Genomic DNA, 26,601 nt, shown 5'->3' on the forward strand with positions numbered 1-26,601 from the left:
ATTCAACAGTAAATTCATACTTCTTTAAACATTTTAGTAGATAAAATTAGATTACAGTAAGCCTCTGTGCTGGCTCTCATTTTTAAGTTAAATGATTATTTGACTTTTCAATTGAAATTCTTTATGCATATTCTTTAACATAAAGAATCTTATCTCTTGAAAGAGAAAACTGGTCTGCAAAGTAAAGCTCTTCTCATATGCCCCCATCCAAAATGCTGTTAACTATAAAACAGTGGGAAATGCTGAAGTGAAAGCAGAAGTCCTAATTGCCACATACAGCATCCCCACATGTTGTCGTCCCTGCTATTGCTGATCAGCTTTTTGGAGGTATTTTTCAAAAAGGAACTGTCTTGAAAGGCATTTCTGTTGTTACGGTTATTGGTATAGCTCAGATATACTTGCTTTTGGATGCGACTATAGAAATACAATGGTACCTAAATGAAGTGTTTATTTATTTATCAAACAGTTAGTAATAAACATTATTGCCAGGACGAGCAGTCATCTGTCTTCTGTCCTGTTAACAGGAATTCAGAATATGGGTTACAAATGCCTCCTCCCTCTCACATGCAGCCTTCCTTTATTGCCTTCGTCCACCCTACCAATTTCTACTTCTCACCTCCTTCCACTCCTGCCCCAGTCCGCAGAATTTTAGTAATTAGTTTATGTGAAATGAAAAAGGTTGAAAATCGCTGGTCTAGACTAGTCAGTATACTGCCAGGCCATGGCTAAGAAGGAATGCCTGAAGTCTTTTCTTTGTTCTTCTCATTCTTGAGTCCCTTAGGCTGAAAATAGTCAGGCGTACAGATGGGTTTGCTGTTGAGCCTGGCTGGATGTCTAGAACTGGTCCAAAGCTTTTTTTTTTTTTTTACTTTTATGGGGAGCCAACTCCCAAATCAGTCTGGGAGCCTCCCAGGGTGTAAATAATCGAACCTCGGGACTCTGTGAAGCATCCTTTGGGCCACTCTGGATCCTGCAGGTTCTGGTAACTAGATGAATCTAGACTGGAGAAGGGCTTGATTTGTGGCCATGATTCACCTAAACCTGCCTCTGACTTTGCTTCAGAATGCAAGTGCGTATTAGCTACATGAGGAGGTTATGGCAGGTTAGGCAGAAGTAAACTCAGAGCTTCTGAAAGGTCATCTAGCTTAGTCCCTTTATTTTGCAGATGAGGAAACGGTAGCACAGAGCGAGAATTATCTTTAATTTAGATGGCATTGTAAAGTCATTCATTCTGACCTGTCAACATCAACATCTAGGAATGTCTCCCCCAAAATGCCTGACAGCTGGTCACCCAGAGGATGGTCTGGGGAACTCATCATTTTAAAGAGAGAATAGCTCTAATTAAAAGAGCTAACTGAATTGAAATCTCTCTCTCTAACTTTTATCTTCTCAGTGGTTCTAATTTAGTTCCTTTCCCATGTAACAACTCCCAAGGTAAGACCACTTCAAACCCCAAAATTAGCAAATATCACCATAGCATATACTTTCCTTTTTTAAAAAATATATTTTATGGATTTTTTTACAGAGAGGAAGGGAGAGGAATAGAGAGAAACATCGATGAGAGAGAAACTACGATCAGCTGCCTCCTGCATGCCCCCTACTGGGGATGTGCCCGCAGCCAAGGTACATGCCCTTGACTGGAATCCAACCTGGGACCTTTCAGTCCGCTGGCTGATACTCTATCCACTGAGCCGAACCGGTTAGGGCAGCATATACTTTTCTTAAAGTACAGCTGAAAAAGAACTTTATTGAATCTATAAAAACATGGCATTCTATACTCTTTCATATATTTAAAACTTCTTTTCTGAGCTAAAAATCACTACTTTCTTAGTTTTCTTCACTTTCTCTTCATTTCTGTAACTGGCACTAGCATTTAGCTCTTTCCATGAAACTTTTAAAAACAAACCTACATTTTATCACTTTGTGAGTCTAATTGTACAAAACTACCAGGAGTTTTGGTAGCAGAACTCACCCCTGTAACCTGTCTGTGATTTCTATGGTCTCCTTCTTAGCCTGTGAAGAGTTTCCCAACTGGTCTTCTAACCCTCCAGCCTGCTCGTGCCCAAATATAAATTCTTTGCTTCTGTTAGAATGATTTGTCTAAAATGCAAATTTTATCATGTTAACTTCCTTAATTCAGTGGTTCCTCAGCACTCAGTGCTTCAAAAATTTTCCACTAAGTGACAACTGATGATAGAGGAGCCTTTCTCAGCTGGATTTCCATGAGAGAATTAATCCCTGATACCATTAGACATCCATTGTATGTAAATGTATTACTTTATCCAGTGCATCTGGAATGATGCTAGTTATGTACAGTCTTGAGGAGAATTGAGAAAATAGTCACTCAAATAATATTTTTGTTCTGTGGTTCAGACGAGGAACCCAGTATGAAAGGTGGAGGAGAGAGGATGTTATGTCTTCAGTAGGTCCAGAAGCATGACTCGGGGCCACCTCCAGAAAAAAAACCTGCCAGATTTCATTGAAGTCTGGGGTCTCATCTTTAAATGTATGTCACTATTGCATTCTACTACATAGTAAGTCCAAGGATTAAAATGTTTTAAAATACTTATCAGTGAAAAAAGTTGATTTTTCCAGGAAGATTTTCCTAGGGTTCGTAGAACTACAAATAACTATATTTTTTACCCTGTAGTGGACATTTTACATATCCTATATTACTTACTATCTCCAGGAAAATTACCCAAGCTCACACAGCTAGTCAGGTGTCAGAGTCAGTGTTCTAACCCAGTATGTCTCAACTCTACAACTTGAAACTGAGTTGAGAGTCAAGAACCTAAAAGTCTTTGCCCATTTCTAAGTTTATCTTCACCAGAAGGTAGGATTTTTTTTCGTAGTCAAATTATTATTGTGGTTCAGATCATGAATAATTCCATACTTTGTATGCAAAACATAACTAACCTTGATTATCCAAAACAAAAGTAAGCAGTAATGCAGGTAATTCCATATAACAGGGGATCTTGTCTCTTTTTGGTGGCTCTGAAACATATTAAATTACTTTTTAAGTAGCAGATATACTTTTCTAATTGTTTTGTCTTGGTGGTTATTTACATATTGTCATTTCTTTTTTTTAATATGAAAGGCTTCATGAATTTGTGTGTCATCCTTGCGCAGGGGCCATGCTGATTTTCTCTGTATCGTTCCACTTTTAGTATATGTGCTGCCAAAGCGCGCACCATATTGTCGTTTTTTTGAGTACTCTTTAGCTAGTTATAGGAGCTGGCATTTTTGGCAAGAGGAAGCCATCTTGGTATTGAAAATTTGGTTTTAGGTAAATCCAACCCAGGTGACAGAATTGACTCCATTTGTGTCTGCTTACCCAGAGCACTTGGGAAAGCATAAATGCTAAAGTACCAAGGCCTTAGAAGTTGCCCCTCACCCCCTGCCTCCCCAATCTGGCATTTACCTAGCCATCTGGAATCCAGTTTCTGTTAGGTGTTCAGAGAGAACTTCTGGAATGCCCTGTCAATGGCCACATTCAACACAGAATTTCAAGGAGATCTGGCTCTTTTAGCTCCTCTGAGAAGCTGGAACAAGACTGAAATTATTGCTAATGGAGGGAACCACAGTGGCTGTTTTCAATCATCTCTGACTACACCTTTGAATTTCTGGTTCTTTCAGAAAGCTTGAAATATGGAAGTTTGAGGGCAGCCCGAGGATGGTGTACAGAGCCCTGTGAGGTTCTTCTATTTGTCACCTCCTGCCTCCTTTGCTGTTCTAAACTTTCTTTTCACCATGAATTACTAAAGATTGCATCTTAGTACCCAAAACCCTTTCCATTAAGTAAAAGAGGAGAAGAGTTAGACTAGAAGGAAAGTCCAGAGTTAGGGTTAGAAAACCTACTGAGTCAAAGGGGAACTTTGCAGAGGAGCGGAATGAAAATTATTTCCTTAGACAGTAGACAAATATTCAGGAAACACCTCTGCACCCCAAAGATAGGCACAGCTGCCACACAGTGCCTGTTAAAGGGAGTTTCAGAGTTATGAGCAAACAGCTGATTCTCTTGGTTCTTGGGCTGTTGCTGTTGGTGACAGGAAACCTTGTTCCCCAAGCTGCTGGCTTCCTGTTTTATTTTTACTCTTAGCAGATCAGAATGTCCATAACAAGGAGCAGTCTGTTCCAAAGGGTTCTACTCCCCCTTTGAGCCTGAAGGGCTTTTACTTTTTTTTTTTTAACTTTTGGTTGGACAGTATGCTGGTTCACTTTTAAGATCTATGATATTTAGTTTGGTTTAAACATTTTGTATTCACAATCAACTTTTTGGTGATGAACTGGTGTTATAAGATTTGATGTAAGTAAACCTCTATTTTACTTTTTTTGTTGTTGTTTAAGAGGAGTTTGCAGTCTCGGGGACTTGGGTATGTTGCCTTTATGTTTCGCCTTTTTACTTAAAGTGAATCTGCCATTTTCCCTAGCATGAAAATCATTAGACTGTTTTGGATAGCTTTAGTTTTACAAAATAGGGAAATAGTGTGCCATGGCTGTAGTCATATCCGTTTTGTTGAGACTAAAACCTGCTTCTATCCTTGTAAAGCTAGGAATGTGGTAATCTAACTCTGAAACAATAGCTCAAAATGAACCCGAAGTGCTGGGGGATTTCCTAGGGAAAGGCGCTCAGCCGACAGCATAAGAAACAGTAACTGGAAGGTTTCCAGGTCTGCTCCAGACACTTCCTGCTGTCTCAAGAGCCTTTGGCCCAGGTGTGTCGAACCAGATGGGAGAGAGAAAGGGAACTGTTGGGTAGAAGGAAAAGGACTAGGGAATCTTAAAGCACAGTTTGCTCGGCATCGTGTTTGACATATTGAACATGTAAATTTTTCCTTAATAGTCTTTCTGTCAGTTTACAGACTGAACTTTAGCAGTGCTGATAGAGACTGGCAGCCAATATTTAGTTGTACATTAACAGTCGTTCATCAGGGAAGAACTGGAGAAATTATGTCCTGATGTAGATCCATGGAATCACTATTGGTAACTTAATTTCATTGGGGAGATGAGATTATCAGATGACAAAAGCTCTTTTTTGATCCTTAAAATTGATCATCTGGAATTTGATCTACCCTGGACACCCCAAGAATAGGATCTGTACCTTCTAGGATCTGCTAAATGGGCTGTTTTCTGACCATAACTCCTTGCCTCTGGAGATTCTTGTTGGTTAGAGCATAGTTGTTTTAGGTTTTTTAATGCTGTCTGTAGTACCCCAGCCAGCAGTCACCAGTGCAGAATCTCTGCACTTACCCAGCAATCCTTTACCAAACCTTAAAAAGGTGGTGGTTGGGGGAAGTATTGAGGGGATTCTTTTTTTAAAAATATATTTTATTGATTTTTTACAGAGAGGAAGGGAGAGGGATAGAGAGTTAGAAACATCGATGAGAGAGAAACATCGATCAGCTGCCTCCTGCACACTCCCCACTGGGGATGTGCCCGCAACCAAGGTACATGCCCTTGACCGGAATCGAACCTGGGACCCTTGAGTCCACAGGCCGACGCTCTATCCACTGAGCCAAACCGGTTTCGGCAAGATAGAAGATTTTTTAAAGCTGTTTTAGATCAGAGCAAGACAAAAAGACTTACACTGCCCTAGTGTGCCTGGAATTTGTGGTTGAGTAATACTTTCCTGTTATTTCTTTTTTAGGTTGTTTTTCATCATTCAGAACATTGCCTGAAGCAGGTCCACCATGCCGTTAGTAACGAGGAACATCGAGCCAAGGCACCTGTGCCGTCAGACGTTGCCTAGTGTTAGAAGCGAGCTGGAATGCGTGACCAACATCACCCTGGCAAATGTCATCCGACAGCTGGGCAGCCTGAGTGAGTGCCGCAGAGAGCCTGTGCTTTGCCCTCAGGGGTCGTTGGTGCTCTTTATTTAGTTCCCTTCTCCTCCTGTGTAACTATTTCTCCCCCATCTGCCTTCCCTAGGTAATGCAAAAATGTATCCCACCCCCCTCTCCCCCAAGAGAGGCTGCTTTCTGGTACAGACTCTTCCCCTCAACCCTTTCTTCATCTGCCACCACCCTCTAGGCTCCCTCCACCTCCCTCTCCACCTGCTTCTAAAGAAATCTGTAGGAAGGGTGGCAGGAAGGGCTGCAGCAGAAACTGCAGATGGAATGACAGAGCAGAATTCTGTGTGTGTAAAGTGGGAGGTTCACAGAACAGTATCTTGGGTTGGGGAATGTGCCTGTAATTGCACGAACTGTTCAATGTAGCCTGACTTTGTTGAAGCCTCAAATGTGCCAATAGTCACATCTACCCGACATCCCCCACCCCCTGTCTTCCCAAAGAGGAGTAAAGCAAACATGCACTCGGAGAGATTCTGGCTGACTTGTCCACCCTGGTACACATTTAATTGTGCTGCAAGCCCCCAGGTCCAAGTTCAGGGTACAAATTACTTCTGCAATCTCCGGGGTATTGGGAGTTTTGCAAGCTGCGTGAACACACAGTGACACAAATTGTAGCTGGAGCCATTCTTCTCTAGGAGGAGGATGGGGGGGAGGGTGTAGTCCAGTCTGTTTTGGAGCTGAGGGAAAGCCAGCTCAACTGTATCTTTTTTTTTTTAATTGGCAAGAATGAATGAGACTGCCTTGGGTGGGGTACATACATGTGGTTTGGATTTCATTCTGCATCAAGCTGACTTTGTTTGCTTGAAGCTGAGGTATGGGAAGGACAGATGCTTAGATAGGCTGTGCATTTGTGTAGTACCACTCCAGCTCCCCATAAGAACCTCCATCAACATGGTATTTTAGTGATCTTCCTTAGCAAAGGCATCTTAGTGTGAATTATTTCAGACATTCACTCCTCCTGTCGCATCACTGTCCTTAGTAAAGGCAGTGGAATAGTATCAAGAAAGCCTGCATTCCCCCAGATAGTAATAGACCCTGCCTTTAAAATAGGGGCCTGAGGAGACAGAGCGCAGTGACCAGATGATATATGGGGTCTGAGATTCCTAAGCCTTCACCTCGCTCCGAGGCCATCGCGGTTGATCCAGGACTTAGGGAAACCTGGATGGGCGTCTGGAGGAAACGAAACCCTGTGGATGCCTGCCTTACACAAAGGAACGTTGACAGCAGTGCAACAGCAGTGCAGCTGCCAAGCACATGAAAGCTGCAGAGTGCCTCACTGCTTCTTAAAAGCATCATTTCTGCCTCGGTCACCCTGCGTAGGCCAAATGGGTGGAAGGCAATCACACACGGTTCCCTCTTCATAGGACAAAGGACATCCAGCTAATGATGCTGCTTATTCTCACTCAGCAGGAGTCAGGCTCGCTCTCAGGTGTTTTTCGGGGTAGTGCTGATGGATGACGTTGCTCACTCTCCCATCTGTGATCAGACCACTTCTACCGTCAGGAAGCTGATGAGGGCCAGGATCAGCTTGTGCCTACAGAAACAGGATTTCCTTACATCGTGGAGCTAATGACCCTTTATTCATCCTATAAACACCTATTGAACATACTTTATGTTTAGTGCTGAGGGGATACAGCAATGAGAAATGGTCTCTGGCCTTAGCCGGTTTGGCTCAGTGGACAAAGTGTTGGCCTGCAGACTGAAGGGTCCCGGGTTCAATTCTGGTCAAGGGCACATGCCTGAGTTTAGGTTTGATCCCCAGTAGGGGGCATGCAGGAGGCAGCCAATCAGTGATTCTCTCTCATCATTGATGTTTCTATCTCTCTCTCCCTCTCCCTTCCTCAATGAAATCAATAAAAAATATATATTTTTTTTAAAAAAGAAAAGAAAAGAAATGGTCTCTGCCTTTCAGGAGCTTATAATCTACCAGAGGAGACAGAAATAAATAAATCTTAAGGGGAGAATGGGGAGAGGGTAAGGAGCAGGAAACTCATATTTGACTGCCTACTTTATCCCACGTTTTAATAGGATCTTGATATACATGATCTCATTTAATCTTCTCAATAATCCTGTAAAAATAGATGATATTTCTATTTTTTCAGATGGGGAATGAAGGCTCAGAAAAGTACGATAACTTGCCTAGAAAGACAGCAGCCAGTAAGAGGCAAGTCAGTCTCTGCTGTGAGTTGCTAAGTTCAAGGCTCCTTGAAGATATCGCTGCTCATCAAGGATTTCTCGTCTCAGTCCCCTGCGCTCTGTCTCTGCCAATAGGGCCCTGGTTCAGACCTTTGTTGACTCTCACCTAAACTATTGCCCTAGCCTCCTTCTGGCTTCCCTTTCTCTGATCAACCCCTCAATCTATACTCCAAAAAATCTTACAAATCGTAAGCCTATACCCTGCCACAGTTGTCTACCAAACATGCAAATATCACTTTTTACTTTTATAATTCTGAGTTGTTTGAATTTTTAAAAGTTAAGGCTGTGACCTAATTGGTTTGGCTCAGTGGATGGAGTGTCGGCCTGTGGACTAAAGGGTCCCAGGTTCGATTCCAGTCAAGGGCATGTGCCTTGATCGCGAGCACATCCCCAGTGGGGGGTGTGCAGGAGGCAGCTGATCGATGTTTCTCTCTCATTGATGTTCTAGCTCTCTATCCCTCTCCCTCTCTGTAAAAAAAAATCAATGAAATGTATTTTAAAAAAAAGTTAAGGCTGTGTTAACTTTTGTAGTTTAAAAAGTGTTTTTAAACTAAGAGTACAAATGTTAACTATTTATCTCCCCTGTGCCTCACTAGGGAATTACCTAAAAAGTTCCTTGGTCTGTCGTCATTCAAGACTCTTCAAGACCTGCTTTCCTTTCCAGCCTCATTTTCTGCAGTCCGTCTTCTCCCATGTTATAGTCTTTTTAAAGGATTTAAAAGGAACAGAGGAAAAAACAGGGGAGGAAAGGGAGGAAGAAAGAATGAATGATCAGCTCCTTGTCGGTCCTCATAGAGCAGCCGGGAGCAAACTCCGGCCCGTGGCCGTTTGAAATTGTAATGATGTTTACTTTGAATTTATATTAGTTCACACAAACACTCCATCCGTGCTTTTGTTCCGGCCCTCCAGTCCAGTTTAAGAACCCATTGTGGCCCTCGAGTCAAAAAGTTTGCTCACCCCTGTCATAGAGCATACTCTCATACCTTCACACTGTTTCCCCTGCCTGGAGAACCCTTGCCATCTTTATAGCTGATCTTTTTTTTTAAAATATATTTTATTGATTTTTGCCATCTTTATAGCTGATCTTTTTTTTTTTAATATATTTTATTGATTTTTTACTGAGAAGAAGGGAGAGGGATAGAGAGTTAGAAACATCCATGAGAGAGATTGACCAGCTGCCTCCTGCACGCCCCCCAATGGGGACGTGCCAGCAACCAAGGTACATGCCCTTGACCGGAACCGAACCCAGGACCCTTGAGTCCGCAGGCCGACGCTCTATCCACTGAGCCAAACCGGTTCGGCTATAGCTGATCTTTAAGGCCCAGCTCAGGGATCTCCTCCTCTAAGTTGGACTAAGTGCTCTTCTGAGCTCCTATTACGTGCCTGTATTAGTACCTATCACATTAGATTGAAAATTATATATCTTAGATTAAAAGTTCTTTGAAGGCAGGAATCATGTGTTGTTCGTCCTTGAACCCCAGTCAGTGTCTATCTTATATAGTACTTGGCACCCAGTAGAAGATCAGTAAATGTTTGTTGAGTGATTCATACTTGTATTCTCCTCACCATCTCATGCTGTTGGTGCACAGTGAATACAAGGAAGGAAGGAAGGAATACTACCTATAGGGAGCAGGCACACAGCTGGGGATAGGCAGGGTCAAGGAAGGCTACATAGAAGAGATTCCATTTAAACCAGACCTTGAAAGATGCTGGGATTTCATCTAGCAGAGAGGGATGCAGGAATGGACTCTAGTGTGCTGCAAGCTCATGGTCTTGGCCTCATGTATTGTACTGTAGCCAGAAGTGCTCAGTCTAGTAGGGAAGGTGTGATTATGGAATGGATAAAGCACCAAACTAAAAGTACCATATCTGTGGATTGCTTTGTGAGAGCATATCCAGAATTCATATTTTCCCTTAGCGCAGTGAGATTGGTATTTCACATATTCGGTTGCCATAGCTTAGGAATTAAAGGCACAGCCAGCAAGCACTTTTGACCACCCAGGAGGGTGCCGCCCCCATTTGGGTCATTAAGAAATCATGCTCTGATGTTGACTTTAATAACCAAGTGTACTGGGGTCATGCCATTGGGGGAGGGAGGTGCTTCAGGAGTCCCACTCAGGCTTTAACAAGAGTAGCTTCACATTTTAAAAAACTCAGTTTTACCTGTTCCAACTCCATGTAATATTTAGGTTGAAGAGTTCCACTGCAAAGGGAGAAAAATGATGACTGATTTGCAAAACGTGATGTCCATTATGAATGTCCCGATGTGATGGTGGGTCTGTCTTGGTAATCTGAATGAGTGAAATGTAACTCTGAACAAGGCACTCTGCTTTTCTCCTACAGTTGTAGTAATTTTTAGTACTTGAAGAATAGGGACTATCAAATTACGGACTGGAATTATATTTAAAATTTCTTCTAAGCAGACAACATGATTTTTAGATAGTCACACTCTTAAAAGTCATCTGGTACAGCTGAGTAATATAAGGAAGAATCTCATTGTAAAAATTTACATTTAATCCTATGACAACTTGGTGAGGTAGATACAGTTATCCCTGTTTTACAGACGAGGAAACTGACGCTGAGAGATTGTGATTTGCTGAAGCTGCACAGGTGTAAACAAAGACACCGAGACTTACATTTCCTGGTTTGAAGTCTACTGCTTCCATGTATCATCTTAGCTCTGAGCATACCTTGGGCCTGATGGGTGTAACAGGGGGAAGCCTTCACACCACCTCACTTTCTCTCAGATAGCATTCTGAGTGTTGCCATTGTTATATGTTGGGTTTCTTTGTAAGATTTTTATCTTGAAAACCACTGTGCCACACAGTAAGCCTCTACTCCTTCTATCACTGCTCCCTTCACTGAGGAGCAGGCAATCCTAGGTACTCTCATGTGACCTAAAGATAAGTTAATTTGGGGTTTTCTTTTCCTCCAGAACAGCTGGAGGGACAACAAATATTTTTGAGCCTGGTTTATTTTCCACACAGAATGTTGCATGTTTCTCTGCTTTAGCCTTACACTCACAGTTTTCTCTTTCCTGGATGAGCAGGATACAGTATGGTTTGAGCTTGTCAGCCAGTTTGAGTCATTTGAGCCCAGGAGCTCCCCATAGCTGTTTAGATCACAAAACTCTTCAGTATGCAAAGACTTGCTCCTTCCCCTGATTAGAAACTCCTTACTGACTACATTTACCAGCAATTCTAAATATGATTAGTCTTATCCTTGCTCTCCAGGTTACACTGGAAGGTGAACTACAGTTTACCCTGAAGGTGCAGTTTTGGACTAATCCACTCCCCCACCCGCCCAGGTGTGGACTAAGCATAAATAAAATTTAGAACCCAAAAGTCAGAGTCCATTTTAAATAGTTCTCAAAGAAATTATCTTATGCCTGCCTTCACTGTGCAGGTAAGAAACTCACATGGTATATTAGCTTATATGCACCACTTTTCATTCCTACAAGAATGTGCTTTGTGGCTTGGAGTGACAATATGAAGGTAGCATCAAATTGCTCTTCTGTTTCTTTGGCTTGCATTCTCCTTGTATTGCGGGGTTGAAAGTACAGAAATTCATGGAACTCTTTTCTTTTTCTAAAAACAAGACATTGTGGAAAGAGACCACTGGTATGTTGTTTTTTTCAGGGGGGGGGCTTGAAAGTTTTAGATTTTCACTTTTTCCCTGAGATATGGATTTGAAGGATATAACCTAGAGCAAAGACTTTCAAAGCTGTAGGTTATAAAACATAGAATAAGCTTTTCACCCCTTAGAAGAAGTTGTAAGTCTCTGCTGTGAGTTGCTGGTAAGTTCAAGGCTCCTCGAAGATACCACTACTCATCATGGTTGTTCAATATACTTTTGAGGCTCCACTGAGGATGTAATGTCTTATTTTTCATGTTAATTTAGACACCTGGAAGATCCTTCTAATTTCCCGTCTGTTTTCCAGAACCATTTACAAGGTGCTTTTACAGAGTAGCGAGGGGTAAAGGGCTATAGGCAAAGGTGCAGGCATATTGTCTACCTTGCAGGATTCATTTTTTGTATTATACCTTTCGATTTTATTCAGATTGCTTTGAGTTTTGTGACTCTTCATAGTTTGCCAAGAAGACTCAGTTGTAGAACATATGCAGAGTGCCCAGCTATGGAGACTGTCTCTGTCTCCAGAAGCAACCATCTGCATGTAACCCCAACAATCCTGAGGGAGAGGGAAGGCTCTTTCGGAGGTGGGGAATATGATCTTTAGTGGCCAGTTTTTCTGACCTTTTATGTCACTTTTGTGCACTAATGAGTTGGTTTCTTTGTTCAGGTAAATATGCAGAGGACATCTTTGGAGAGATCTTCACTCAGTCAAACACCTTTGCCTCCCGGGTAAGCTCCCTTGCTGAGAGGATTGACCGCCTACAAGTTAAAGTCACTCAGCTGGATCCCAAGGAAGAAGAAGGTACGGAAGCTGAGCTCAGCACTTGCAGGCTCTGCTGAGCAGTTTCTTATAATTTTTTTCCTGATTTGTAAAAAAAAAGTGAGAGGAGAAATCACAGAAACCTATGGAGTTCTGCTTTGAAGTAGCACAAGTTTGGGTGGCATAGAGAAATCTTTTTAGCGCGACCACACTCCCACACACTCCCTCTCTCCCATTCCCCCAATTCCCTCGTTCTCAGATTCCCCCTCCCCCAGTCTCACTCTGCTACCATAAAAGTACTTGGAAGATTCATTCCTCCTCAGGAGAGGCCTGCTAGATCTGGCCACATAGTAAACCTTTGTGTTGCCTCATTTTGTTCCGTCTGAAATGGCTGGGCTGCTGACAGCCGTGTGGGGCTTCCCCAGAGGGGGAGAAAAAAAGCCTGGCTGCAGACAGCCGCAGCCAAGAAATGTAGCAGCTGAGGCCTCTCCGACTGGTGTGACTCAGTGTTTGCTCAAATAGCCTGTCGTCCATTTTCTAATGCCTCCATCTTCTCTCAGTGTCACTACAAGGAATCAACACCCGAAAGGCCTTCAGAAGCTCGACCACTCAAGACCAGAAGCTTTTTGACAGAAACTCTCTCCCTGTCCCTGTCTTGGAAACATACAACACCTGTGATACTCCCCCACCTCTCAACAATCTTTCCCCTTACAGGTAACCTGGCTAGCTCCTCCTCCTTCTGACCTGTGGTTAACAATATTAGATTGTCTTTTTACTTAAAGATATTGTTTATGTCAGAGAATTGTATCAAAGAGCTTGCTACCTACCTCAGAGTTTTTTGTGGCAGCAGAAACTAACATTTACCACATAAACAGTTGTCACTTATTATTGTTTGGTTTCTAAAATTCATACATTGAAAGTTGGCTGTATTTTTGTATGCCACAAGTTCGGTTTGATATAGCCAGATCCATCTTGGATTCCATCCAAGGAATTTAGTTATTGTAGAACCAAAAGGACTTGTTACAAGGCAGTCCTATAGTACATCCCAGGGGCAACATTCTAGCAAGGCTCCCAGTTACTCAGAAACCACTAGATTACCAGATGTTTGGGCGCGTTAGTGGGGCCAGCCTTGTGGACTGGCTGCTCTGGGCCCTGGGGGTCCTTCCAAAGCTTAAGGAGTGACTGGCATTGTTCCAAACGAGTATTGTTCGCTTTTTGAACATTCCCCTTGGAAAGGAGCTACACTGCTGTGGCCGGACTTTAAAAAAGAAGGGAGCCTGTGGACACCGTCGAGCCCTTCTCCTCTAACGGTCTGCTCGTGTTATCCTGCAGATAACCACTGAGCAGGACAGAAAGTAAATGTTTATCTTGCTTGCATCCATAAGTGTCTTTGAAACAGGTAAAAAGTAATTACAGCTAGCTGGAGGCAGATACCTTCTGTGGGACCTGGGTATACTACCAAGTAGAAGGGGGGCAGGGGGTGCCAGTTGCACAGGATTCCAAGGACACCTGCTGATCCCGGGAGCCTGGAATAGGAGCATGGTAGCTTCTCACACGGATATTGAGAAAGTACCTGGCATCTATCGTATATTATTATTGTGTGAAATTATATTTGTCCCTTGACTTTCAAAGGGACTAGCTATCATAGTGGGCAGAGATTTGACTCTGCAGGCTCTATTACTTAGTTGGGTTTGGGCAGTGGGAGTACACATCTAATAATATCAAAGTGAGTATGATATAGGGTGTGGTAGGATAAACAAACAATATAAAACAAGTTTATATTTTAGATAAAGGTATTTTCCTCTTTGATATTATTTCAGTTATCTGAATTTGGCTTAACATAAATGAGTGGAGGTATAGCTAACACAACAAGATTTAATATAAAAATCATTAGTGTTTGATTTGCAAATGCTCTTTGTGTGTTGTGATAGAATTGGAAGCCAGGATATAGAATTGCCTTTCCAATTTGTTTTAGTTCAGAATAGTGTTAAAATAAATGTCCCTGAGTACATGCTTTCTGGAAAGTGAGAGAGACTTATGCCAAAGTGTAGGATTCCAACTAGGATCGTCGAGTCTGGCAGATAACTCTTACCTTAACACTCAGTAACTCACTCTATTCCATCACAGCCACTAAGAGATGGCAATTAAATCTTGTGGTCATAAAACATCTGGCTCTGTGTTCTCAATAGGGCCCCCTCGTAGTTGGGGAGCTGGGGGGTGCTGGGTGGATGCTGAGCTATTCTAGAAGGGAGCAAGAAGATGGAGTACTGTGATCATCTGTTTTCACAGAGGAATATCAGCCGCACACATATATACATTGATATGTGTATATGTATACATATGTACACATGTGAACCTAACATTGTGTGCAGAGGTTTCAGGTGGGTGGGAGGCCACTAATGCTTCTGAGAGAGCCAGGGTAATTGGTGCAGGGAAAGGGAACCAGTGGCAGAAATCCCCTCTGATATGCCAGGATATCTTCAGGGAAATGTCAGAGGCCATGCAGATCATTAGAAATAATCGGGATCCCTGCTGCTATAGCCCATTCTTTTCCCTGACCATGCAAATTCCTCCACCAGGAATTGAAAGTAAGGCTAAGGTTCTTTAAAAGCCAGATAAATAAAGAGGTGGCATTGAAGGGGCATTGGAACGCTGGTATGGGAGAGGAAGTAGGCAATCAATTTAAATGACCTGATTCCTGAGTGTGAAAACTGCTAACTGGTAGGTATTTGGAATATTGGATTTGGTTAGGAGCTCATCTGTCTGCTGACAGCTACTTGTCTTCATTTCTATCCCAGGGACGATGGGAAAGAGGCACTCAAATTCTACACAGACCCTTCGTATTTCTTTGATCTTTGGAAGGAGAAGATGCTGCAGGACACCAAGGATATCATGAAAGAGAAGAGAAAGCACAGGGTGAGGGGAAGGGGCCTCTGTTCTACACATCAGCAGGCACGATTGTGGAGGGGGGATAAAAAGGAAGCCAGTCTTATGTGAAGTAATCATTCTGAGTGGCTGCTTGCTTGGATGCCAGGTGAAACACTTAAAAAATGTGTCCACTCCAAGCACAACCAAGATGAAAGTATAAATCACACCAGAAGTGTGTTTGTTCCCCCCAGCACTATTAACAATAGTATATTCAGGCTGAGTTTTAGAAATTGACTTTTCTATTCACCATTTATTTCTCTTGCAATTTGCACCTGACTCTGCTGGACACTCAAGCTAGGCTAGTCCCTTCCCTGCCAGTTTTGCAGCTCATTTCTGAGAGATCAGCACAAGGCTCTACCGTGTTTGATTTGCAACCGGAGCAGTTTAACACCTTCAGTACCGGCGGGTAGTAGAGGTGGGGAGTAGGCCTGGTTTTGGGAGATGCTCCCCTTAGACTCCCAGGGATGTGTGTGAGCCCATGTGACCGACCAGTTGCAGCCTCACACTCCCATTAGCATGGCTGCCAGGAGGCCCAAGAGTGCGCCGGGGCTAGTGCAGCTGCACAGGCTGAAGAAACCCTCGTTGGTGGTTTTGTTTTAACCATTTTCTTACATCTACCCAGATGTCTATAGCTATCAGTACCTCATCTCTCTTCACTGACCGTTGAGGCACAGTAATTCTATTATAAATTCTGTAGTTACTGTATGTTGTCCAGGTAAAGCATCTCATCCATGGAGGTGGATGGAATTTTAGAGAAGAACATTGGAAAATGTTTTACAAAGGATTTTCTGGGGTTTTTTTTTTATTATAGAAAGAAAAGAAAGATAATCCAAATCGAGGGAACATAAACCCACGTAAAATCAAGACACGCAAGGAAGAGTGGGAGAAAATGAAGATGGGACAAGAATTTGTGGAATCCAAAGAAAAGCTGGGGCCTTCTGGGTAGGTGATGCTCTTGTGTACTGTTGGTAGCTTTCTTTGAAGGGACTGGGGACCTCAGTCTGACAGCTTTAGTGTGACACCTTTCATACCCCCTGAGTCTGGCTGTATGGCTTAGATTGATATCACTGTTAACTACTTTAAAGTGCATCCATCTGGTGATTAAAATTTGCTAAGTTAATGAAGACTCAGCAGTTTAAATGAGGTGACTGAAGTGGTGTGGGGGAGAAAACCATGGCTTCTAGTGCCCTCACTCTGCCAGGCACTGGCACGACTAAAGGCCTCAAAGGAAAGACTGGAAGGGAAAGAAAAGTGGTCTTGGGAGCCCTTTTCCTCCAGAGCATTGAGTTGAAGGTGGTGCCTAAGCGCCGGGCCTTTCACAAGAATGGGGAAGGCCCAGCAGAGGATTCGTGCACATCACCAAAGCAACTTTTCAGTCAGCCTTTGTCAGTCTCAGGAGAGAAGTTGGCCAAGGGACTGAAAGCAGGTCTCAGAGACAGTGTGGGAAAGGTCGCTCAGCCAGTATTGAGGCCATATATCTCCATGGAGAAATAGTAGATGTCAGTCTGACCCCATTTCCCAATACCAAAGCACACAGAGGTCTCACAGAAAAAAAAAGGATGGTCTGAAGGCTTGGTTTGATGCTTATCCTGGTGCCCAACCTGTGTGACTTCAGAGTCAAGTCACCACAACTGCTTGGTGTGAATGCCACCCTGGTTTTCCCCTAAATACATTGCATCCTGACTGTCAGAGAATCATACCAGCCCATGCCAGGTGTCTAGGAATGATAAAAGGGAAGAGTTGAGTTGTTCTTGCTTTTAGAAATAACTCTACCATGAAAATTTTGACTTTTAAAAATCTTGACACTTCTGACACTTGTTCTTTCTGGATTAAGAGATTTGTTTTAATGAGTGATAAAGATGGTGAGAGGAAAAACGAACCTTTCTCTCTACAGGGAAATCAGCCCTGAGGGTCCTCCATTACCTTCACCTCCCAGTAAAAGGGCCATTTTATTCTGTAATGTCCCATCCTGTTCAGAGAGGCCCTTGTCATAGGTTCAGTGACTCTTAAGGCCAGAAGCTTGCATGTTCAGAATATGCCTACTATTTTTATTTTTTTAATATATTTTATTGATTTTTTACAGAGAGAAAGGGAGAGGGATAGGAATAGAGAGTTAGAAACATCAATGAGAGAGAAACATCAATTCAGCTGCCTCTTGCACGCCCCCCACTGGGGATGTGCCCGCAACCCAGGTACATGCCCTTGACTGGACTCGAATCTGGGACCCTTCAGTCCGCAGGCCGATGCTCTCTCCACTGAGCCAAACCGGTTATGGCAATGCCTACTATTTTTAAAAAGTGTTTATTTTTATTGATTTCAGAGAGAGAGGGAGAGAGAGATAGAAACATCAATGATGAGAGAGAATCATTGATCAGCTGCCTTCTGCACACCCCACACTGGAGATTGAGCCCACAACCCAGGCATGTGCCCCGACCAAGAATCGAACTGTGACCTCCTGGTTCATAGGTTGGTGCTCAACCACTGAGCTATGCCAGCCGGGCAATAGGCCTACTGTTTTGTGGGGTTGGGGTTTGTTGTTGTTTGTGTGTGTGTGTGTGGAATGGGGTTGGTGAAAACAAGGACTTGGCCTCCCATTTCCCTGTTCTCCAGCAGATTTGGAATTGGGTTGCATGGCTGGTCTACCTAGACCTGCTTGTTGGCGAACCTATAAAGAGACGTGTCAAGCCTATAGGGCTCCAGGCCTTGGGGATTTTTCATATCAGAGCATCATTTGATTCAGTTAGTTCCCTTCAACTCTGTTCTCCTTGGGGTCTATTTTATTTTATTTTTTTAGAAATAAATTTCTGTTGTTTAAATAAGTATATATAATTTTTTTCTATTTTAGAGAGAGAGGAAGGAAAGTGGGGGAGGGGAGGAGAGAGAAACAGAAACATCAATGATGAGAATCATTGATCGGCTGCCTCCTGCACGCCCCCTACTGGGGAGCCTGCAACCCAGGCATGTGCCCTGACCAGGAATCAAAGGGCGACCTCCTGGTTCTCTGAGGTCTATTTTAGAAGATTCTTTGTGGAGATGGGGCAGGGGAGCACAGCAGGCCATATTTTGCTAGCTGCTGCTTGGTGTTTTTGTGCTTGTTTGTACGTTTGTTGTTGTTCACCCAGAGCAAATCTACCCGAAGCCCAGTGCTCTGAGGGGCAGATTTTCATACGGCAAGCCCTGGCATCCTACTTTAATTGGCAGCTCATCTTGTTATTGATAAGAGTGCTGGCGGAGAGACCACGTCTAACAGCCACCAACACCTTGGATTTGTCCTCAGCTTGCTTTGCAGTCAAATGCCTCCTTGGCCTTTGAGCACTGCAGAGGCTTGCCGACCTCAACACCAGGCTGTGTGCCAGTCACGTGTTTACAGCTAGCTCATTAGCCTTGGGGCTTGGCTTTGCCCTTTGCCACAGACAGACTTGGGGATTTGGGTATAGGCTGCTCCTAACATTTGGGAGAGAATTTAAAAGAACTGCTGGGTTTGACAAGCCCAACACTGAGAAAGGAGCAGCATGGTTTTGATAATCTGGGTTGAATCCCATTCCTACAAACAATCCAGCAGAAATACCTGGGAGATGGTAACAATGGAATATTGAGTCCTAAAATAAAATTTCAGTATAACAAACTATATGGGGAATATACTTACTTTATTTCTCTTAATAGCTTTTGTATCAGATGCATTTTGGTGGGGTCTTTTTTAAAAATGGGAGTATCACTTGGACTTTTTAGAAAAGTTTTAAAATTGAGTTTTAGAGAGAGAAGAAGAGGCGGAAGAGAGAAGCGTTGATGTGGATTGAGGACTGACCAAGTGAGCCCCACCAGCCAGATTTTTTAAATGACAGTTTTCGTGTTGGTTCATTGTCAGGTATCCACCCACCTTGGTGTACCAGAATGGTAGCATCGGCTCTGTTGAAAATATGGATGCAGGCAACTACCCACCACCACCACAGTCAGACTCCACTTCTCTACCTTCTTCCTTCTCTGAGGAGAGCTTACCTCCGCCGCCAGCAGAATTCAGGTAAATGGTGGTACCTTTTCCATCTACTCTGGGTGGTTAAAAACTCAAGAACAAAATAACAGTTCCAAATCCAGGCCAGGACACTAAAATAAGTTCAGGAAACTCTGTCTAGATAATAGAAATAATTAACATGTATTATGTGTTTGTAAGGTGCCAGGCATTATACCAAACAGTATATATGTTACTAAATTCCCACAAGAATCCTCTTGAGACAGGTACCCATTTCACAGATGAGTAAATGAGAAGGCACAGAGAGGTCAATGAACTTACCTAAGATCACTGAGCCAGTAAGAGGCAGAGTCCAACCTGATTGGAAAGCAGGTCAGTCTGACTCCAGAGCCTGTGTTCTTTACTACCACCTATACCTGGAAAGATAGAAGTCACCAAACTTACCTCTTGCATGTTACTTAGCTTTAACTCCGCATGAATTGAAGTGGTATAATTTACCACCCATAAAATACTTATTTATGACACCTTGTCCAGTTATCTAAGAACTTAGCACAGTCACCTTTTTCTTCTGTTGCTTCTGGTTAATTTCACTGTTGGATAGACTCTCCAGAAAGAATGAAACAAATGCTCATTTTGATATTCATCCGTGTCCCTGGCAGAGATATACAGGGGAAGAGTTAGCACGTCATGGCTGACAAGGGCTCTGAGGAGTATCTGGGTTTGTTTCCTCACGGTTACTTTTCCCTTTCGGGTGCCTGGTATACTTTTCCCCTCTGACACTGTTCAGTCAGAGGTCGGATATGTTGAGGACCCCTCAGATGGAAACCTAAAGCAAATGCTCTAAGCATCCCACCCCCGCCCCCTTCTTCTTGGCTCTTGAAACCACTAATCCCAAACTCTGCCTCCCAAATCACTTCCTGCCGGCTGTCCTGTCAGATGCAGCTAAGGCTGGAAGGTCTGTGGTAAATGGCAAGATGGTAGCTTTTCTAAGGAGTAGCTGTTGGTACCGGGCAAATACAAAGGTGGGAAAGAAGCCCTCAGCCTCACCCGTGGCCTGAGAGCCTGCAGCCGAGCATACCAGACCCGGGAGAGGTGCCACTTAGCCCTCTCGCCACCCGGGTTGAGTTTGGTGGCACATCCCTTTCCTGTCTCTGCCCACCCTCAGACCCTCCATTCCTTCTCAGGTTTTCACACATGAAGCTGAAAGTACCACTGCCTAAGTCTGCCCCACTCGGGTTTGGTCAGCTTGGCTTGAGTTCCTGCCCTCACAAGACCTAGTGAATGTGAACACCCTGAGGAACAGGGTGGGTGGGTGGTGGTGAATTTTTATTCCAGTTCTTTCTTGCGTGCCTTTGTAGCCTGGCTCCAGGATTAGACTGACGGTAATTTCCGGGGGGTTCAGGAGCGTGCCTTTTCTCGGAGAGCTGAAAGTTTGAGGGGAACTAGGAGGTGATCTTGGCTCGCCCTTACCTGTATAGGAATCCCAAGTCTACATCTTTCAGGTAGTTTTTCTCTCTCTGCTTAAGACTCGTCTGCTGATGGAAAGGAAGCTCATTACTTTACAAGACTGCCCATTTGATATTGGTCTGTTCTGACTATTTCCATTTTTTTTCCTATTTGAACCAAAATGAAATGATATAATCAACCAAAATAAACCTAGGCTTATAGAGTAGCTTAACTATAGGTAGTATTTGCATCCTGAAAGTGATGGGTCTTTTTCTTTGTCCTTTTAGCTACCCAGCAGACAACAACCAAAGGGCATCTGGCTTAGCTGGACCCAAAAGATCCAGTGTGGTCAGCCCAAGCCATCCACCACCTGCTCCTCCTCTGGGCTCTCCACTGGGCCTCAAATCCGCCTATGCTCCACCCTCGACCCCTCCGCCTCCGCCTCCAATGATAAACGTCCCTCCCCCACCTCCACCTGGAGGACTTGGGTCCCCAGTGACCCCACCGCCACCTTCACCACCCTCTTTCCCACCTCACCCCGATTTTGCTGCCAGCCTGCCCCCCCCCCACCACCACTTTCTGATACACCCAAGTCCAAGTCCTCCTTGCCTCCTGTGAGCGACGCCCGCAGCGACCTGCTTTCAGCCATCCGCCAAGGTAAATCCAGTGGTGGGTCCAGGACAGGAAGCGTTGTCTTTCTGCAGCTGGGATGGCTGGTTGAGGGTGGGTGAGGGGTTGGTGCCCTTCCCAGGAGTAGTTTTCATTGGAAGGGGAGAGATGGGACCCAGGCCGAGGATCAGCCTGAAGAAAATCTCACCCTAAAAATAGGGGGATTTAGATTTCTTCCCACCCTGTTTTAACGTAAAGAATTCTTAACCTGGGATCTTTGAACGTCTTGAAAATGTGTGCTTTGTGTGTGTTTGCATCCATTTTGTAGCCCAGAGAACAAGAATCACATCTGGAAGGTTCTTGTTCAGCTGAACTCAGTCATTCCTTGTCCTTCACCTTTCTGCCTTTTGTATCCTTCCTGTGTTCACCCCTTTTCCTGTCCTCCTCCCTCTTGTCACCGTCTCTCCCCTCCTTCCCCTCCATCATGGAGCATTTATTCTCTTAGTCAGAGGCCAGGTTTGATACCACGGGGCTAGAGTGGTTTCTTCTGCTTGGGACCCCCGGGAACTGAAGCATTGTCTAGAGGAGACAACCTAGGGCAGCTGAGCTCTGTGGTAACTGGTGAATCGGGCAGACGGTGTGCTCCTAGGTGGCGGGGTGGCCAGTCCCCCTCCTGAGGAGTAGCCCCCTCACTAGCCTGAGAGCGACATTGGGAAGGTGGCAGGCTTCTGTTCAGAGACACCTACAGCACCAGGGCCACCATGTCATAACCCTTCACCTTCATTTTTTCCTTGCTCCTCCTTTCCAAGAGGATCCTTCTTTTTCACTGTCCTTTCCCATATTCCACCAGCCAGTGGCCATCCCCCCTTTCTCATTCCTGGATCGATTCTGAGACCAACTCACCTTCTTAACCTCCTGTCTGTCTCCCACCAGGCTTCCAGCTGCGCAGGGTGGAGGAGCAGCAGGAACAAGAGAAGCGGGACGTGGTGGGCAATGACGTGGCCACCATCCTGTCGCGTCGCATTGCTGTGGAGTACAGTGACTCAGAAGATGACTCCTCTGAGTTTGATGAGGACGACTGGTCGGATTAGCTCTTTCTGCCTCTGCCTACCTCTTCTCTTTTCTTCTTACCTGCCTTTTGTGACGCCTACCCCAGCAGTCCCAGGGGAAAAGGGGGGAGGGAAAAAATAATTTCAAGGGCCAAAGCCTTCCCTGAAGCTACCAAAGATATATCCATGTGCTTCCTCCAAATCAACGTGTTTCCCACCTCACACAGCCAGGCCCCATGGGGCCCCTGAAGGGGCCAGTAGCTGAGATGTTCTCTCTTCCCTTCATATTGAAGAGAAGGGAAAACCCCAAAGCTGATCCCTTTGAGTGGGTGTAAATTGGAGTTGGTGCCTTCCCCTAGGAGCCGTTTTCCACTGTGGTCTCCCTAAATCCTGGCCCTCAGCTACTTCGAATAATGCCAGCCACTTCGTGGTCCTAAAGCCTGCATGGACACAGCTGGCCCCTTGCCCATGCCCTGGGAGGTCGGCAGGCTGCGTGCCCAGCAGCCAGACTGCTGCACCCTTCTGCCCCGATCAGCAGGGTGAGGCTGCCGTTTGCTAAGCTCTTTCTGTATCTGGATCCCCTTTATTCCAGGAGCCATCAAGCCCCTAAAGAAGGTATCAACCCCTCTGCCCAGAAATGATGCCTTTGTGAAAACTGAGGTGTCTGCCTCCCTCCCAGGCCCCGTCTCCTGAGTGTGGTGTTTGGGTTTCCTTTACATGCCTCTCCGTTGTCACCAGGTGCCTCTGGGCACCAAAGCCCAGGTCTGACCTCTAATACCCATGACCAAACTAGCCCTGACACAGGGATCTGGGCCTCTGCTGGCTGTCAGGAGCCACGCTTAGAGACTGGGAACTGCAGGGCTGGAGGAACGGGGGCACACCGTGGGCCCTCCCCTCTTAGTGATGCTGAAGTCTACAGATGGGAAGTGACTTGCTCAAGGTTGCGCAGTTGGATCGTAACGGGGCTAGAGCCCGGGGTTTCTGATTCCAGGTCACCTGTGCTTTCTGGGACCAAATAGTGGGCACCTGCTGGAGCCTGAGCAGAGCATTCCCGGCTCTGCTGCTTCCAACCTCACCATAAGGGGGGTCCCAGCAGGAGGGCTCGGGGCCTGTGCCTGGCCCTCGGTGCTGCTCAGACCCTTGTGGCCTCTCGTAATTCTTTGCTTCCTCTTTGCCATCTATCTACCAGCCAACTGGCCTTGGGAACTGCCCGATTGGGGGACTAGAGGTAGTGAGAAGGGAGGGGGTGGGCAGCTTTGACAGGTGCTGTTTTCAATTCCTCTTCAACTCCTCCCCCTTTTATTTCCCCAATTTCTGCTCAAGGTAGAAACTTCAGTCCCTCAGGCTGGCAGCCGTGGCAGGTAGCTGCCTGGGGGACCTGGCAGCCCTGAGGAAGGCTGAAAACAGAGGGACTGTAGGTCTTTTTCCAGCTCCCTTCCTCACTACACAGTGATGTTCCCGCCCTTCCTCCCCCTTTTTCCCAGAGCTAATACACAGGTGCTATTATTCAGAAAAAACTGGTCAGCTTTGGCCAGCAATGAGGTTTCTTCTCTTCTGCCCCAACTATTGTGTAGCCTCTTGTGCTGAAACCGGCTTCTCCTGGCTTCTGCTTTCAGAGCCCTGAAACAAAGAGAAACAGGATCTGTCTGTACCCCGCACAGCAAATGGCTGTAGTAATTGCCAAAGCCCTCATAAACCCTCCGGCTTGAGGAGAGTGTAATCATGGGGACCGCGCTGTGCCCGGCTGAATGCGCCCCCTCTGCCTGTTTTCCTTGAACTCGGGCCTGTAGGGCCAGCATGCCCTCCTCCTGGGGCTCCTCGGACTGCCCCTCCCCCTCCCCCAGGTCAGTGTCTCTGGCACAGGGCCAGCACCTGGCTAGTGCTGAGCATGCCAGGCTGCATGTGTGCCCTGCCTCGCTTCCCACCTTGCACTTGGAAGCTGAAGGTAACATTCTTCAGAACCCTGAAATGGCTGTTGAAGGTGTCCCCCTGCAGCCAGGAGTGGGGGAGAGGCAGGCGGAGGGCAGTGGTTCTCCCAAATAGGAGTCCTGGGGCCTGGCCAGGCCAGGGTTTGGGCCTAATGGCTTTGACTAAATTACTCCCATCCCCCTCCTTCCGGAAAAAGGGGGAGTCAGTGCCACTCGCTATCGTTCTGCTCTGACCTTGAAGGGGGTGGTGTTGGCCTGGCTCTGGAAAGGACAGTCCGCTGTGGAAAGGTCTGGGGGCAGGAGGAGGTGGGGAGGGGCACTGCCTGTGGAAGGTAGGATTAGATCATTAGCTCAGTGACCTCCTAGGGTTTCGATGTGCTGTGTTCTCATCCTACAGCTGGTTTGGTAATGATCTGCAAGTCCCGGAGAGCAACAGCATAGCTCTGCCTGACGTTCTCATTAAAATCTATGCAGCCAAGCTCTGTGCTTTGTAGCAGCCGGCTTCCTCGGCTGGGGGGTGGGAGATGGGGGGAGGGGTGGGCTAGGACCCAGTCAGCTGGGCTCTACTTACACATTGGTACACCCCCAAAAATGCTGCTTTAAACCCAGAGCCCTTTAAAATGATGAAGGACCCTATGCAGGTAATCATGTCTTTAGAATCCTGTAATTGTGGAATGCAAAGTTTAGTGATTATTTAAACTGGGCCCAGGCTGGTCAGGGTATGGAACAATGGCCCATAAGGACTCTTAAGTGCTGAGGCCAAAAAAACCACCTTCCTCTCTGGTCGGCTCAGCCCAGGGAACCTGCCCCCATTCCTGGGGCCCAGGGGCCCAGCTCCTGACCGTCAGGCAGTGTCAGAAGTGATTGGTGGCTTTGCCCAGGTGGTGAGATGAGTACATTCCAAAGGAGCCGCCTGGGGGAGGGGGCGGCTCTTGTCCCTCGAAGCTCAGAACAGCAGGCCCAAGCTCAGCTAGCCTCCAGGAGCTCGAGCGCCCTCAGAAACGACCTGGCCAATGTCACCGCAGAGCCGCGCATGTTGTCAGGCTAATGTGAAATCTCTTCCCGTGGCGCCAAGCTTCTGCTCTGCAGCGCCGGCTGGGACAGATTGAGGTCTCTTGGCTTTGGTGACCCTCTGCTTAAGCATTCCCACCGTGTCCCCGCTCTGCTCTCCCCGTGCCTCCCGCTGCAGCCCCTCCCCGGGCTCAGGGCCAGGGCTTCCTGCTGGGCTCCAGCTGACCTGGGGGCCAGGTGTTCCCGAGATGCACCTGGCTCTGTGCCTCCATGAATCACAGGGAACAAAGTTATTGTATTGACTTTCAGTTAACGCACTTGAGAAACTAACCAATTTTTACTTACTGTCTAGAATGATGTACCTGTAGGAGAGTGACCATAAAAGTGCCTTCTTTTCTCTGATGTAAACATTTAGAAGGACCTGGACCAATGGATTCTTGGGTGTGTGTTCCACATCAAGATCTTAGGGAGTGAGCACATATGGAGTGGGGATACAGCCTGAAATGGGTCCCTTTCCCCCGCTCCCCTCCGAGGATGGAAAAGGAGCTTCGGTTAGAGATCTGAGCTGTGGGGTTAAGCCAAACCCCTAAGTGACCCTTTCCCTTTGCCCTACTGCTCTCAGGTCCTTAGAAGGGTGTCCAGTACCTTAAAGCCCTGTGGCTCCAAGTCTGGCCTCGTTTGCTTCCCTGCCAGGCTCATGTGTGTACATTAGCTCCCCAGTGACCTGAAGATTCCATGTAACTGTATACACGCGAATACGTAAATGCCAATGTTTTAAATAATTTGATAAAGTCTTTGTAGCCACTCGGCCACCTCTGGTGTGTGTGTGTGTGCGCTTAATGGGAGAAGTGGTTAGAAGGGGGTCCAGTGTGTGTGTGCGGGGGGGTCGGGGGGAGGCAGCAGGCCCAGGATGTGGTGGTGCACCCTGTGGGAGGTGGGGATGAAGGCAGAAAACCCAGGTCCCCAGGCCCCCTCAGCCAGCTGACGGGAGTGTGCTGGGACCAGGGGAGACGAGCTGCTGGCAGCCCCGAGCCGCAGCAGGAGCAGCACAGGCTGAATGCTGATGCCGCCTCCCAACATCTGGCCGGCATCTTGTCTGTTTCTCAGACCCAAGCAACTTACCTTAAATAGAACAATTTACAGTGGAATCTGATAAAAGGTTTAGGCTGCTGCACGCCCCTCTCCAGGCGAGTGGGCTGGGTGTATATTCTGACCCAAAAAATGA

The 26,601-nt window shown here is 45.8% G+C and overlaps 1 protein-coding gene across 1 annotated transcript in view; it reads left to right on the plus strand.

Annotated features, from left to right (window-relative positions):
• Positions 1-26,188, plus strand: part of WASF2 (WAS protein family member 2) — a 26,655-nt gene extending 467 nt beyond the window's left edge. The window contains 9 exon segments of the mRNA XM_015557240.1: positions 5,648-5,820; positions 12,346-12,480; positions 12,999-13,152; positions 15,237-15,354; positions 16,178-16,308; positions 19,232-19,384; positions 21,067-21,334; positions 21,337-21,436; positions 22,322-26,188. Coding sequence (XP_015412726.1) covers positions 5,691-5,820; positions 12,346-12,480; positions 12,999-13,152; positions 15,237-15,354; positions 16,178-16,308; positions 19,232-19,384; positions 21,067-21,334; positions 21,337-21,436; positions 22,322-22,479 — 1,347 coding nt within the window. The 5' untranslated portion in view covers positions 5,648-5,690 and the 3' untranslated portion in view covers positions 22,480-26,188.
• Positions 26,189-26,601: the final 413 nt, after the last annotated feature.

This window comes from Myotis davidii, unplaced genomic scaffold (genome assembly GCF_000327345.1).
Source record: "Myotis davidii unplaced genomic scaffold, ASM32734v1 scaffold149, whole genome shotgun sequence".
Classification (NCBI taxonomy): domain Eukaryota; kingdom Metazoa; phylum Chordata; class Mammalia; order Chiroptera; family Vespertilionidae; genus Myotis; species Myotis davidii.